The sequence below is a fragment of the Rhinatrema bivittatum genome, chromosome 2 (assembly GCF_901001135.1).
Source record: "Rhinatrema bivittatum chromosome 2, aRhiBiv1.1, whole genome shotgun sequence".
Classification (NCBI taxonomy): domain Eukaryota; kingdom Metazoa; phylum Chordata; class Amphibia; order Gymnophiona; family Rhinatrematidae; genus Rhinatrema; species Rhinatrema bivittatum.
In genome coordinates, this window is record NC_042616.1 from 808077232 (window position 1) to 808093360 (window position 16129).

The following is a 16129-nucleotide window of genomic DNA, read 5'->3' on the forward strand; positions in this document are numbered from 1 at the left end:
GGAGTCGAGGTGGTCCATCAACCGTCTGGAAACCAGAGCGGTCAGGCTGGCGCTCATCCACTTCCTGCCCCTTCTTCGGAGTCGGGACGTCAGGATCCTGTCCGACAACGCGACAACGGTGGCCTACATCAACCGACAGGGCGGCACTCGCAGCCCGCAGGTCGCTCTAGAGGCAGCGATGCTAATGCAGTGGGCGGAACGGCATCTGGGCCGTCTGGCGGCCTCGCACATCGCGGGAGTCGACAACGTCCAGGCGGATTTCCTCAGTCGCCAGTTTCTGGATCCCGGAGAGTGGTCCCTCTCCGACGAAGCCATGCAGTTGCTGGTCCGGCGGTGGGGATCCCCCCACCTCGATCTCATGGCGTCCGCCCAGAACACCAAGGCGCCTCGCTTCTTCAGTCGCCGGAGAGAACGGGGGGCGGAGGGCGTGGATGCGCTCGTGCTCCCGTGGCCGACCGATCTGCTACTATACGCTTTTCCTCCTTGGCCGCTGGTGGGACGGCTACTCCGACGAGTAGAAGTTCATCAGGGAACTGTGATTTTCGTCGCGCCAGAGTGGCCAAGACGTCCTTGGTTTGCGGATCTCCTCCACCTAGTTATCGACGGACCCATCCGGCTGGGACATCTTCCTCGCCTCCTACACCAGGGACCGGTATTTTTCGGCCAGGCAGAACTCTTCTGTCTTGCGGCCTGGCTTTTGAGAGGCGCCGCCTCCGCCGACGGGGGTACCCGGAGGAGGTAGTGTCAACTCTACTGCGGTCTCGGAAGACCTCGACGTCGGTGGCCTATGTCCGTGTTTGGAAGGTGTTCGAGCTGTGGTGTACCGACCGGAACACAAGACCCACGGAGGCGTCTGTCCTGCAGATTCTCCAGTTCCTACAGGCGGGAGTGGAAAAGGGGCTCGCTTACAACTCACTTCGGGTTCAAGTGGCCGCTCTTGGTTCCCTCCTGCGGGGCGGGGGATCTCTGTTACGGCATCCGGACATCATTCGTTTTCTCAAGGGTGTCAAACACTTGCGGCCTCCATTGCGGGATCCTTGTCCATCTTGGAGCCTCAACCTGGTACTACGGTCCATGTCGGGACCTCCGTTTGAACCTCTGAGGAGTGCGACGATCAAGGACCTCACTCTCAAGGCGGTTTTCCTGGTAGCCATATGTTCCGCTCGGCGTATTTCGGAGCTGCAGGCTCTGTCCTGTCGAGAGCCTTATCTCCGGTTCTCCGATTCGGGCGTTTCACTTCGTACTGTGCCTTCCTTCCTCCCGAAGGTGGTGTCCGCCTTCCATGTGAATCAGACGGTGGAACTGCCATCTTTCCCTTCGTCTGAACCGCGGTCTCTCAGTCTCCTTGACGTCAAGCGTACGCTGCGATCCTACCTGGAGGCTACGAATGAGTTTCGGACTTCGGACCATCTCTTCGTCCTTTGGTCTGGTCCCCGGAAAGGATCCCAGGCCTCGAAGACGACTATTGCCAGATGGCTGAAGGCCGGCATTGCCGCTTCCTACATCGGGACGGGGCGGACTCCCCCACCCGGTATTGTGGCGCATTCTACACGCTCTCAGGCGGCCTCCTGGGCGGAGAGCCGCTCGGTATCGTCGCAAGAAATCTGTAGAGCGGCCACCTGGAAATCGTTGCACACGTTCTCGAGACACTACAGACTACACCTCGCCTCGTCCGTCCATGGACACTTTGGCGAACAGGTTCTCCGAGCAGGCCTTGCAGGACCCCACCCGGTTTAGGGAAGCTTGGGTACATCCCACGGTCTGGACTGATCCAGGTACGTACAGGGAAAAGAAAATTATTACTTACCTGCTAATTTTCGTTCCTGTAGTACCATGGATCAGTCCAGACGCCCACCGCATATGGGTTCTACTCCTGCTCTGCTGTCTTTCGGGCTGATTCTTCTCAGCTGTTCTTCATGTTACAGTAGTGTCTTCCTGTTGTTGTTTTTCACGTGTGTCCCGTCTTCCCTGTTGATGGAGGTTGACACGCTATATTCGTGACCCCCGCCCATTGGTGGGAAGGTCCCAGTTTTTCTCGATTTCACTTTAGCGGCTTATTGTTGCCGTCTTGTTTCAACTTGATCCAATTGGGAGTTTTCTGTTTACTCGGGCTCTGATATACTCGATACTGAACTCCTGCAGAGGGGGTACTAGTACTTATGGTGACGCCCCCTCAAAGCTTTGGGCTGACTCCATCTGCTGGATTGGGGACATAACCCACGGTCTGGACTGATCCATGGTACTACAGGAACGAAAATTAGCAGGTAAGTAATAATTTTCTTGTATCAATCTATGCTGACCTCTCGCAAGCGACCCTTGAAAATTGCTCAGATCTACAAGAAGTAACCCAATTCCTGCGCAAAGAAAACGTGAAGTATCGATGGCTACACCCATTTGGGCTTTCATTTATGTGGGAATGAGTAACTTCTAGCTATGCTCCCTACACGAGGCAGCGGCCATTTTGCAGGACCGAGGCTTCAAACCCACGCTATCAACATTATCAGTAATTAGGAAGCAGGCCTCCAAGGAGCAACATCCATGCTGACAGAGGGTTGGAGCTCGTAACAGCCGATTAAAAAGGAATTTGGATTCTAACCCAAGAGCTGAAGGAGGTGCCACATGACTTTGAGTTTAATTGTAACTTTGGGCTAACAAACAACCAGGGTATGCTGGTGGCTGCCCTTTTCTTTATTCCACATGTTGTTGAAAGTTGGTATGATTAATAACACAAGAAGATGACGATCTGGTTGCTTATTATATTTGGCATGTTGGGTTAAGGCTTATGGTGTTCTATTTGAGTTCGGGGGGGGGGGGGGGTACAATGATTGCTATAATCTTCCTCCTGATAAAAAGGAGTATGGATCTGCCTGGAGGGGTGTGGGCAGATTACAGCAGGGGATGGGGACTGGGTGGGGGGTAGCTGGGGAAAGTCTTCACCAACCATTCTATGGGGATATTTTTCTAGATGTTCGTATGGATCAGTGTGATATTATTCCTGGTTCCAATTTAATGTTACAACATCATGGTGCAACCATCATTGTATCGCTCCTAGTTGATGAGAACAGACCAGGGGGAGGCAATTGGTTAATAGTTTATCGTGGCATCTATACATTTTGGTTCTATTAATGTAAAAGGCCTCAACACTCCTTTCAAGCGATGCCTGCTTTTTACTGAATTAGATCATTTGAAAATAAATATCATTTTCTTACAGGAGTCGCACCTAAAGGCGCGATACGAAATCTTACGCACTCAGTATCCTACCCTAACCAATTTTATGCCCCATGCTCTAAAGAGGCAAAATATACAGGGGTAGGGATATTATTCGCATCCCATTTTGTTTTTGAATGTAAATTGTGTATTAAGGATCCGTTAGGGATATATATACTGTTGGTAATTTTGGTTGATGGTAAGGCATATACTCTCCTCAATTTATATGCTCCTAACAAGGATCAAGGATCTTTTTATGTTAAGATCCAGACTCTGTTATTGTCCCATAGTAGTGGATCACTGTTGATAGGTGGCGATTTTAATTTGGTTAAGGCACCCAAAGTGGATGCATCGAAAGGGTATGTGTCCACCCCATTATCATATAGACTAAAATTGCAAGACTTAATGGATGCGTGGCATCTACTAGATGTGTGGAGAACACGCTTTCTGCATACCAGATCATATACTTACTATTCCTCCGTGCATAAATCACACTCAAGGATTGATTATTTCCTAGTAGATAAAGGGCTTTTTAACCAAATATCTGCCGCCGATATAATTCCATGCTGCCGTAAGCATAGATGTTATCTTTGACAATTATGATAAAGGTACATGCTTCTGGCGCCTTAATGAATCCTTACTGAATGACAAGGAGTTTAATTTGAACTTTATCAGTAATATTAAAGATTTTTTCCTTAGGAATGACACGGGAGAAGTCCCCCCGACTATGGTATGGGAGTCGTTTAAAGCTTACCTCAGGGGTTTATTAATAGCTAGGGGAGCATATGTTAAGAAGTGTAACACCCGAGAAGCTCAAGGCTTGAGGGAAGCTATTTCGGCTTTTACCCGCAAACATCAAGATACAGGATCAAGGAAAATATTGACCCAGCTTTCCAAAGCAAGAGAAGATCTTCTATGACTGGAGTTTGCGACTATGGCCCATTGGATGCAATTGACGAAGCAAACCTATTTTGAAAGGGGTAACAAAGCAGGGAAAATCTTAGCCAATAAACTAAAGAAGATTCAATATTAAAATACCATAGCAAAAATTAAAGGGACTGGAGATGTGATATTGACTAATAATACAGATATAAGGAATAGATTTCTTGACTTTTATGCTCTGTTATATAGCCCTAATGAGTCTATTAAGCAAGATAATGTAGATAACTACCTGGCATCTACCGCGCTACCGAGTTTACCAAATGAGGTGCGGAATGATTTAGAGGCCGAGATATCTGTGGCAGAAATTCTATATACTATTCAGTCCCTTAAGCAAGGAAAATCGCCAGGTCCTGATGACTTTACCACCAAATTTTATAAACAGTATGCTCCATATCTGGTTGCCTATTTGGAGAAAGTCTATAATTCTCTAAGAGAAGGGGGTTCTCTCTGTACCGATGTCAATGTAGCGGGTATCACAGTGCTACCCAAGCCAGGACGTGACCCTACATTATGTGGCTCATACAGGCCTATTTTTTTTGATCAATCTTGATCTCAAAATCTTAGCGAAAATTCTAGCAGGTTGGGTAAATAAATACCTAACGGGTCTCATTCATCAAGACCAGGCGGGGTTTATCCCTGGGAGGTTGGCAGGCGACAATATTCGTTAACTCATAAATTTGATGTAGGTGGCTCATACAAGTTGATTGGAATCACTCTTTCTTTCTATTGACACCGAAAAGGCATTTGATATGGTGCAGTGGACGTTTTTATTTGGGATATTAAAGAAAATTGGATTTGGACCCTACTTTTGTGGCTGGATATCAAAATTATATGAGTGGCCCAGAGCCTGTCTAAAAATCAATGGAGGATACTGCAATCACTTCACAGTTGGGAGGGGAACTAGACAGGGATGCCCGTTGTCTCCAGTCCTGTTCGCCTTCTTTTTGGATCCGTTAGCTACTAAAATTAGACATAATACCTCAATTCAAGGCTTTTTGGTAGGACAAGATTCGTATAAGTTATGTTTATTTGCCGATGACATTATGTTTACTATCCACTCACCTCATGATTCATTATTAGGAATAGAACAGGAATTGAAGACCTTTAGTGAGACCTCAGGATTTAAAGTAAACTGGGAGAAATCAGAAATTCTTAATATTAACTGCTCCCAGAATACAGTCGATGCCTTACGTCCTGGCCATCCTTTTAGATGGGCCGCACAACAAATTAAATACTTGGGTATCCTATTGTCGAGCCATCCCAGAGACTTATTTAAATTGAATTACCAACCATTGCTATATAAAATATCTAGGGACTTAGATAGCTGTCACGACTCCCATTATCATGGCTGGGGCGAATAGCTACCATCAAAATGAATACTCTCCCCAAACTGCTTTACTTATTTCAATCACTGCCCATCGCTATACCGAATAAGATCCTTAAACTTTGGCAGTGGAAAGTTTTTAGCTTCATTTGGAAGCGAAGGCTGCCTCGGGTTAGTAGACAGGTTTTATACCAAACAAAATCAGAGGGTGGACTCGGAGTCCCGAATTTCAATTGGTACTTTGCGGCATCTCAATTGAGGCCTCTTGTGGTATGGCATGATGTCAGAGATACTAAACCCTGGGCTCAAATAGAATAATTTTATATGTCTAGTATGCCCATATTTGCCATTCGTTGGCAACCAAGGAAAACTTGGAGGGAGTGTATGTCAATGTTGCCAACCACTAGACACACCATGCACATATGTGCCAGGTGGAAGGGGAAATTAGTGGGTAAAAAGGATTATTTCTATCTCACTAATTTATTCCATAATAAGAATTTTATTCCTGGTCAATCTCTTCTAGCGTTTACGGTGTGGAAAGCCTGTGGTATAACACGCTTAGAGCACATATGGGGAGGGTTATAAAATACTATCATTTGCTTCTCTATGTAGCGATTATAAATTGTCTGCCATGGAATTTTTGGCATTTAATCAATTATCCCATTTCTACATGAGTCACAACCTCACTTCTGTCTTGAGCTTGGGAAAGTCTCTCTTTGAGGGGTTCTGTTCAGCACCATATAATTCCAAGAAGTTAATTTCTAAAATATATCAATTGCTAAGTGCCCGTCTTATTATAACCCCACCATTCATCATATCCTGGTCTAATGGACCTACCTGTAGACTTTAGTCCAGAAGCTTGGTCAAACATTTATCTTCAGATTAGTAAAGCTTCAGTATCTTCCAACATAGTAGAGAATGGATATAAGATCCTTTATCGATGGTATTACACACCTGTTAGACTGTGTAAAATGTTCCCTGGCAATAGTGGTTTGTGTTGAAGGGGATGCAAGGTATTGGGAACCTTTATTCATATGTGGTGGTCAGGGGATTGTATTGCTCCATTCTGGAAAAAACTGATTTGGTTTCACTTATACTTGATACACAAATTCAGTTCACTGTGGACATTGCCCTACTGATTAACTCGGAGGGCCATGAAGCAATTTTCACACATCCTTTTTGCATTCAAGTTTGTATGGCTACCCGGATGGAGATTGTGAATACCTGGAAACAGCCCAAGGGACCACAGTTTCCAGCGGTATTGAGAAGATTGGACTATGTCTGTACGATGTCTAAAATAACTGCGGGAAAACATCACACCCTTCAGTCTTTTCATCGAACCTGGGATGACTTATTTACAATGGCGAAAAGCCGAAGATCATTAATGTTGCTTTGACTATGGAGGGACATCCATCAGGATTTTCAGAATGCAATGGATGGTATAGTTGCATAGGGGACAATCTGTAATACGAACCTTTATGTAGGGGGTTGCATAGCATTAAGATATGAGCCGGGACGTCTGCAGTTTTTATGAGAATATACCAGATGATTCAGTTTGGTTGGCTGGTGAGGGTGGGTGGGAGGGATTTGACTAGGGGACAATACATGTAACTTTTGGTGATATTTTTTCCAACCAATTTGTTCTTTCTATAATGTTTCTTGATACTCACCAATAAAAATGTAAAAAAAAAAAAAAAAAAAGGAGTCACCACTCAGGAAAAGGATCTAGGCATCATGGTTGAAAATACGTTGAAATCTTCTGCTCAGTGTGCAGCAACAGCCAAGAAAGCAAATAGAATGCCAGGGGTTATTAGGAAAGGAAAGGAGAATAAACAGAGAATATCATAATGCCTCTGTATCGCTCCATGCTGCGACCTCATCTTGAGTATTGTGTGCAGTTCTGGATACCACATCTCAAGAAAGATATAGCAGAATTAGAAAAGGTACAGAGAAGAGCGACCAATATGATAAAGGGGATGGAACGATTCCCCTATGAAGAAAGGCTAAAGAGGTTAGGACTCTTCAGCTTGGATAAGAAGCGGCTGAGGGGAGATATGATAGAGGTCTATAAAATAATGAGTGGAATAGAACAAATAAATGTTAATCAGTTGTTTACTCTGTCAAAAAGTACAAAGACCAGGGGACACAGAAAGAAGTTACTGGGTAATACTTTTAAAACTAGTAAGAGAAAATATTTTTTTAATTGCCACATAATTAATCTCTGGAATTCATTGCCAGAGTATGTGGTGAAAGCTATTAGTGTAGCTGCATTTAAAAAAGGTTTTGACAAGTTCGTGGAGGAAAAGTCCATAAAACATTATTAAGATGGAGTTGCAGAAATCCACTTCTTATCCTGCTACTATTACTACTACTTAATTTCTATAGTGCTACACAACATACACAGCGCTGTCCAAACATACAAAAAGAGTCTCTCTGCTCAATAGAGCTTACAATCTAATAAGACAAACACACAGGACAAGAGACTTGGGGTATTTCATAAAGCAAGACAATGGTTAAAAAGAAAAGTTAGTTGGTTAACAAGACTAAAAGAAGACAAATCAGGCATAAGATTTAAAAGTGGTTTCAAAAAGTTGGGTCTTTAGAAGGGTTTTAAACACAGTGAGAGAGGGAGCCTGATGCACCAGTTCAGGAAGACTATTCCAAGCACACGGCGCAGCCAGGTGGAAAGCACAGAGTCTGGAATTGGTGGTAGAGGAGAAGGGCATGGATAGGAGAGACTTAGACGAGCGGAGTACACGAGGGGTGTAGAGAGAGATAAGCGAGGAGAGGTAGTGAGGTGCTACAGAAAGAAGGCATTTGTAGGTGAGAAAGAGGAGCTTGAACTGTATGCGGGAGTGGATAGAGAGCCAATGCAGTGACTTCAGAAGAGGGATTATGTGAGCATAGCGAGATTGGTGAAAGATAAGTTGCACAGCTAAATTTAGGAGAGATTGCAGTGGAGAGAGATGGCTCGCCAGGAGACCTATGAGGAGCAGGTTGCAATAGTCTAAGTGGGAGGAGATGAGAGAGTGGTTAAGGTTCTGGTAGTGCATTCAGAAAGGAAGGGACAGATTTTGGCAATGTTATAAAGAAAGAAACGACACGTTTTAGTAGCATTTTGGGTATGCATAGAGAAGGAGAGAGAGGAGTTGAAGAGGTCTCCAAGGTTACGAGTTGATGGGACAGAGGCGATGACCATGTTATCCCCAGAAACAGAGAAAGGAGGAAGAGGGGAGGTGGGCTTGGGGGGAAAGATAAGGAATTCCATCTTGGCCTTGTTGAGTTTAAGGTGCTGGCGGGACATCTAGGCAGCAATGTCAGACAAGCAGACTCAGATCCGGGATTGGATTTCCTGTGAAATGTCTGGTGTACAAAGGTAGATCTGGGAGTCATCGGCATAAAAATGGTATTGAAAGCCATGAGAGGAAATCAGAGCACAAAGGGAGTTAGTATATACCTGGGATAAGCAGCTTGGAATCTATTGACCCCTTGGGATCCTGCCAGGTACTTGTAACCTGGATTGGCCATGGTGGAAATAGGATACTCGGCTTGATGGTCCTTTGGTCTGATCCAGTATGGCAAGTCTTATGTTCTTAAGGAAGTTGGTGAAAGGTAGAGGCTCTTGTGACTTATAAATGTCTAATACGGAAACACATCCTGAGAGGGATCCGGTGGTGGATGTTAGGGAGAAGCAGTGTGGGACAAGGGGCCTTGGAGACAGAATTGCCTCAAGAAACAGTTAACTGTGGTTATGCAGGAAACATCTGCCTTCCACCTCTGGGTCCAGAGTGACATCCCGGCCCTCTCAGTACATGAAATGAAGTTTGAACTGAGCATCAATATGTCTCATCTATTCCATCAGAGAATTTGGTGTTATGAGGTCAGGTTATGAGATCTGCGTGTTTGCACCTTCTCATCTTCTCTTATGTCTCTGTAGTCTATTTCTGGGGACAGTGCAGTAGGCCATGGAGGGAGGGGGGTGCATGTGCAGTCAGATGCTCCTTTCACTGACCCATTAAGAAGACCTTTGTGTGAGTGGCGCTCTGTAATACCCCTCTCCCTGCTGTTCTCAACAGTTATTTCGAAGGACGGAAGGAGCTCCAAGCCGTTTGTGTTCACCATCCATTCCCAACAGATGACCCACCCAGCCCAGTCACTGGACGTGGCCACGGACACCCTGGAGGAGCTCAATGACTGGGTGGCCAAAATCAGAGAGGCCACGCAAAACGCCGATGCTCGGGTGAGTGGGGAAGAGGCAGGCATTCTGCTTTTAGATGCGTGGCCCTCAGCACAGTGAGAGCAGCTTTTAAGGGGGGTTCAGTCTACTAATCCGTGGGCCCAGTGCTCGGTCAAAGCATGCTCAGCACGCAATCTGCTAATAATTAATGCAGTTACAATGTCCCTTTGCTAAGGATCATATAATCTAACACCTGGATGCATTAAACCGTGATGTTTTTCATGGGAGAGGTCCCACTATCACGAGGAGAAGGTGTCACCGCAATAGTGGGGCCCTTCCCCCAAAAAAAGATTGGAGCTCTATGGTGCATTCTTTTGTCTCGTGGCCAAACACCATGAGGCAAAATAATGTGGCTAACAGCTCTTTAGACGCGATGGCGGCCCCAACCTCAAGGGACCACCATCGCCATTTGCCAAAAGCAAAAATTAGCCACGGCAAAAAATAAAAAGGGTGAGTGCAGGAGTCAGGGTTGAGCCCCACCTCAACTCCTCAAAGTTAAAAAAAAAATTACCATTTCCCCACCCCACACCCCTGAACCTTAAAAAGTAGATGGAAGGTCCTGCGATGGGACCAGGGCGCCCCCTAGCACCTGGTCCGGTTGATGCCATTTTTCAAAATGGCGACTATATGACTTTGCCCCTGCCACGTGATGATCCCTGGACCTTGCTCCAGTCTGGGGGGGGGGGCACTATATCCCAACAACTTTAATTTAATATTGGGGTTGGGGGGTAACCTTAAACCCCAAATACTTTTATTTTATTTATTTTTTATTTATTTATTTATTTAACATTTTTCTATACCGACATTCGCACGAGACATCACATCAGTTTCCAGACAACAGCAAATTCAGCCAACAGGGCTTTACATTGTAACTGATATTATAACTGGGGGGAGGGGAGGGGCAGGGCAGTAACTTGGAACTATATGAGTATGCTGGGAACAGGGGAGGGGAATAAAGGGGTTTATTTACGGCGCCGTATGTGAACGGGACACTTTTTTTTCATTCAAGGAGTCAGGGACACTTTGAATGGTTGCTCCGGGTTGAGCGTGGGGGGGGGGGGTCAGCCCTGCTCCCCGCTCCCCGCTCAACCTTTTTCTTAGCCGTGGCAATTTTTTGTTCCTTTGCATTACCCTTTAAATGTAACGCAGGAGCCTCAGGACCTACGTTAGGGTTCCGGGGCTCGCGCATTACATTTAACGATTTCCCAGGAGGTGGTGATATTTTATCGCAGCTGACCACTTTCTCGGTTGGCCACGATAAAATATTAACCCGAAATTGCCTATTAATGACCACCTTTGCATGCATTTGTATTATTCATGCATGCAAATCGCAGGCAAAGCAGGTTGTCGTAAAAGGGGAGGGAACCTGGGAAGGGCTATGCAAATTATTGCGCATATTGCGAGATATCGCCATGATGGTGCTCTGTCATGCGATATACACTGTTTAACACACTACTGCAACTTAATGCATCACCTAGTAAGTTTGAGCATGCGGAGGTTAACTGATATGTTCAAGGTCAAACAGTGATTTCTGGAATGTGGATTGGAACCAAGGCGCTCCACATTCTGAGCTCTGTGTTTTGAACATTAGGATACGCTGGCTGGTGGCTTGAAGTCATTCTAGATCAGTTGATTGGATTCCTTGCAGGTTGTGATATCAAAGATTGGATATTAAATCAATAGCGATTTGAGGTGGTAAAGCATACACCACTATCAATTCAAATCCTCACTTTACAAAGGGTTTTCACTAAGTTGGTAAGGTCAAACAATGAGAAAAACTCTGAAAATTAAAAATTAATTTAAGAGAGGAAAAATACTTCAGACTATCTCAAATGGAAAATGGCGATCTATAATGGCTTTCGCCGGGAAGACCTATTTTCTTGGCCAGGGAATCTCTAGTGGAGCCATTATCTCAATATTTTGATGGTTTTTTGAAACCATTTGTGGAAACAATTCCATCTTTTACTAAAGACATGACCCATTTTTTGAATATTCCTTTAAATGTACATTTGGAAGACTCTCCTTGGAGTTAGTGACTTTAGATGAAAATTCACGCTTTATTTCAATGCCACAGGATCAAGCTTTAGGTATCATTAACAACGCATTAGAAATGCGAGAAAGACCATATGATGTTCCCAGTGATTTTTTTGTGGCATTGGCCAGATTAGTAATAAAGAAGAGGTTTTTTTTTTTCATGTTTTATTCTCAGCTCTATTTGCAAACATCAGGAGTAGCGGTGGGAGCAGCAGTATCCCCGTCATTAGCCAATTTATTTATGGCTAATTTTGAGAAAATATGGATTTCATCATCTTCTTTTTTTTTTTTTAGAATATATTTGTCTGTGGAAAATTGATTGATGTCTTTTTGTAATGGAAGGAAACTGTTGAAGAATTAAAATATTTTCAATCATGCTTAAATTCTTGTGATAGTAGTTTACAGTTCACTTTGACATAAAATTCTATGGAGATTGTTTTTTTCGGATGTGATAGTCAATTTGGATAGAGCAAATGGTAAGACTTCTGTGCCTAAGGAGAAGATGGATTGCAATGCAAGTACACATCCTCAATCCTTGAGAAACAGTTTTCCTTATTCCCAAATTCTTGACATTTAGGAGAGTATGTTCAGATGTTAATGAATTCAAGCCTACTTCTAAACATTTTTCATCTGGTCTGGTGGAAAGAGGATATCCCACACAACTGATCAAAAATTCTCTTAAGAGGGCATTATTTTCTCATCAAGAATTATTAACCACTGCAGCTGAAGAAGAAGGTAGTGAAGAAGAGATTTTGGCCTGTGTTTTGAAATATTCACAAGGATCCACTCAAGTTTCAAGAATCATCAGTCATCATTGGCATTTGTTTGAGTCGCATCCTTTTTTCGAAGAATCCTCGTTTACTGCTAGCTTTCAGAAGAGGAGAGAATGTGAAAGAAATGTTAAACCCTTCCCACTTTGCTAAAGTGAACGCTATGACAATGGATTGGGACCAAAAAATAGTGAAAGGTCATTTTATGTGCAGTCATTGCCAGGTTTGTCAAGAGCTTTGCAAATTAGATTTCAACATCCAGTCACAAAAGTTTTCTAGGAATTGGATTGTTTTACAAACTGTTCAACAACTGTCAAAGGTTGTGTGATGACCTATCTGTGTCAGAAGTTATATATGGGTGAAAAAACAAGGGCTTTAAGGACACAGATTGCTGAGTGTAAAAGCTGCTTGATGGCTCGGCGGACAGAAGCACCAATTGTGACACACCATTTGGAGGAAAGTAATTTCTTTAAGGATTTGCGTTTGGAGCATTATTATAAGGTCTCAAACATCGGTGTTCAATTGAGCAAGTGAAATTCGACCTCAGAGAATGGATTGTTTTTTGAAGAGCCAATTGGAGAGCAAAGGTTTACTTAAATCAGATTCCATTGGTCAGCATCTCTGTAGATCAAAGAAAGCCAGATGATGACTGGTGGTTTTGAATTGAGAGTTTATAGAAAGCTTGAAGACGCAGTGTTTTTCCTGTGATTAATGCTGCGGTGATGGAGTCATGCTGCCTACGGAAAGAACTGAGACAACATATGGATTTTTAAGATAAGTCCCTTCACTTTGACAATACTTTGAAATATTCTCACAATAGCAGAGCCTTAGAGAAAGGCACATTGTGTTGTATGTGGAGAGAACAATGAGAACATATGGACTTTTAAGGGAAATTTATAGATTTCTTTCTATAACACTTTGGACTCATAAGCATCTATTAAGAAGTAAGGAAACAAAGAGAGGTTGTTTTGACTAATGATTGTCGGAAGCCGTTATGGAAGGTCATTTTCCATCTGAGGCCATCTTTTTCCTGTCTTAAATTCATTTTTAATCTCCAGAGTCTTTCTCACTGTTTTAGGAGAGCTGGACCAGCACTTGTCACTGCTTAATCCTAATTACCAGATTTGGTAAAGGGAGGATTTGGATTTCGTGCTAGTCATTGGGGCTAAGGTAAGAATAATCCAGATATGTATTACATGAACTTTGGCGGCCACCCTAAGGAAGCTCTAGGACCGAGAGGGCTAGCAGAACACGACATCATATTAGATGACCATACTCGTGCTGTGCTGGCCTTGCATAGTCTTAGAAAGGAGGCACCAGGATGTGTCCCGATGTGCATCTGCGTATCCCTTTATCAAAATCAGATGTCTGATAGAAACAGTAACAGAGCATGACAAGGTCCAGATGAGCCATCTAGTCTGCCCCGGTTTATCCTTCCTGCTCCAGTACTGCAGACCCTGACCAACCTCCAGCTCTACCCTTCCTTCCTGCCAGGTAAAAGAAGAACCTGATATAGCAAATATCATCTGACATTGCTTGCTTGTTGTTTTCCCAGCGTATTTAATGTGGAAAGCATTCTGTTGTAAATGATGTAAAAATAATAACATAAGCTTAATCACTGAAATAATTACTTCACAAGAGGACAGTTATTAATATTATAACTCTGTAGCACCATCAGTGCTGTACATCCATGGAGAGTATCGGAAGAGACAGAGCAAGCAGGATGAAGACATCAAAATAGGGAGGTGGGTTCCCTGAAGTAATAATGAATTAGAGGTCATTTGAGATACTGGGTGTCTATTGGAAGACCAGAAAGTAGAACAGGTGGGAGGATTGGTACAATTGCTGGTTTGACAGGATAGAGACAGATGCACAGGATATTTCATCCTGAGAGCTTTGAAAGCAAACAACATAACCTCCACACCACCACGGTAATGCAATCAGTAATTTACTTGTACATTCAGACAACGTCTTGCTTATCTCATTCTGCACTTGCTGAAGGAAGCATAGCTCTTGAAAACTGGTCACATATAAGTTAAGTTCATCCAGTCTTACCTACACCTTGTTTGTAGATCTGCATTTCTGCATATCCTAAGAGAATACAATCCCAAAATCAACTGCTTAATGGAGGGTAGGAGTGATTCTGGCTCACATAAAAAGTAACAAATAAGGAAAGCGTTCAGAGGCAAAGTGTCAGGATGGCTTTCCAACATAGGTTTGTAGAAGGGGGGTGTGAGAATTTGCAATTCAGTTCAGATCATTTGGTTTATATTAAGCCTTTCAGGCACTTCAAAGCAGATTACATTCAGGTGCTGTAAGCATTTCCCTATCTCTAGAGGGCTTATAATATAAGGGGCTCATTCACCAAGCTGCCACATTTTTCCCTGAGGGAAAAATATTGCAGGAATCACAAAGTCGCAGTAATTAGCCCTGCCACTATGGGATTCCCGTGGTATTTTTCCTCGTGTTTAAATACCGCGAGGAAAAGCACCACGCCAGTAAAGGGTCCCCAAACAGTGCACAATCACGGTCCCCAGGACTGAGGGGCTGCCATTGCTTAAAGGGGTTGAAGGTCCTGAGTAAGACCCCCACCTAGTGTTATGACTGTCGGCCGCCCCATCTCACGATATGTACTGCCCTGCTCTCCTCTCCGGGCGAACTCGCAGCTGTAGCTAGCCGCTGCCGCCACATGCCATCTGCCTCCCAAGGCTTCTCATGGTGGCCGGGACGCCGCCGATCTCCATGCTTCCTCCTGGGACTTCCTAGGCGCGTGCGCGCACCCCCGAGTCTCTCTTTAAAGACACTATGGCGGGAATCTCAGGGGCGTCCCTGATTGATGACATCACAAGCTGGGATTCATATGCACCTCCCTTGGCCTACGTTAATCGACTTGGCAATGAGTTCCTTCGCCTACTGGTGCTTGTTCCTGCCTCCTCAGACGTTGGTGCCTGACTTGGATCTCCCTGCGATTCTGGACTCTGGCTCGGGTACCTGCTCCTCGGGGACCTGTGTGTGCTTCCTTGGGAGACTCGTCTCCAGACTTCCCCGCTCCTTGGGGTGGTCCCTGTGCCTCTCCAGAGGTCCTGCCTGCTGGCCTCCCCGCTCCTCGGGGTTGCCTTGAGAACTGCCTTGCAGAGACTCCTGCTCCACGCTCCCCGCTCCTCAGGGTAGTATCTGCCTGGCCACCAGAGACTTTGACTCTGCTCTCCCCCGTTCCTTTGGGCAGTGCCTAAGTCTCTACACCAGCGACCTGCTCACGCTCCCCCGCTCCTCGGACAGTGCCTAAGTCTCTACACCAGCGACCTGCTCACGCTCCCCCGCTCCTCGGGACAGTGCCTAAGTCTCTACACCAGCGACCTGCTCACGCTCCCCCGCTCCTCGGGACAGTGTCTACGTCTCTACATGAGTGACTTGCTTCCGCTTCCCCGCTCCTCGGGGCAGCCTACGTCACTTCTGCCAAGACTGACTCTGCGCTTCCCCGCTCCTCGGGGCAGCCCCTACGTCATCATACCAGAGACTCTGCTACTACACTGTCCAGCCCCTCGGGACAGTCTCTGCATCTCGCCTACAGTAGACCCTGTCCTTGCGCTCCCCGCTCCTCGGGCCAGCCTCACG

General features: G+C 45.0%; 1 protein-coding gene across 2 annotated transcripts in view; it reads left to right on the plus strand.

Annotated features, from left to right (window-relative positions):
- LOC115085779 (1-phosphatidylinositol 4,5-bisphosphate phosphodiesterase gamma-1-like) overlaps positions 1–16129 on the plus strand; it is a 306356-nt gene that overhangs the window by 218415 nt on the left and 71812 nt on the right. For both annotated transcript variants that reach the window (XM_029592182.1, XM_029592181.1), the window contains exon 24: positions 9550–9713. In XM_029592182.1, coding sequence (XP_029448042.1) covers positions 9550–9713 — 164 coding nt within the window. The remainder of the gene's footprint in view (positions 1–9549; positions 9714–16129) is intronic.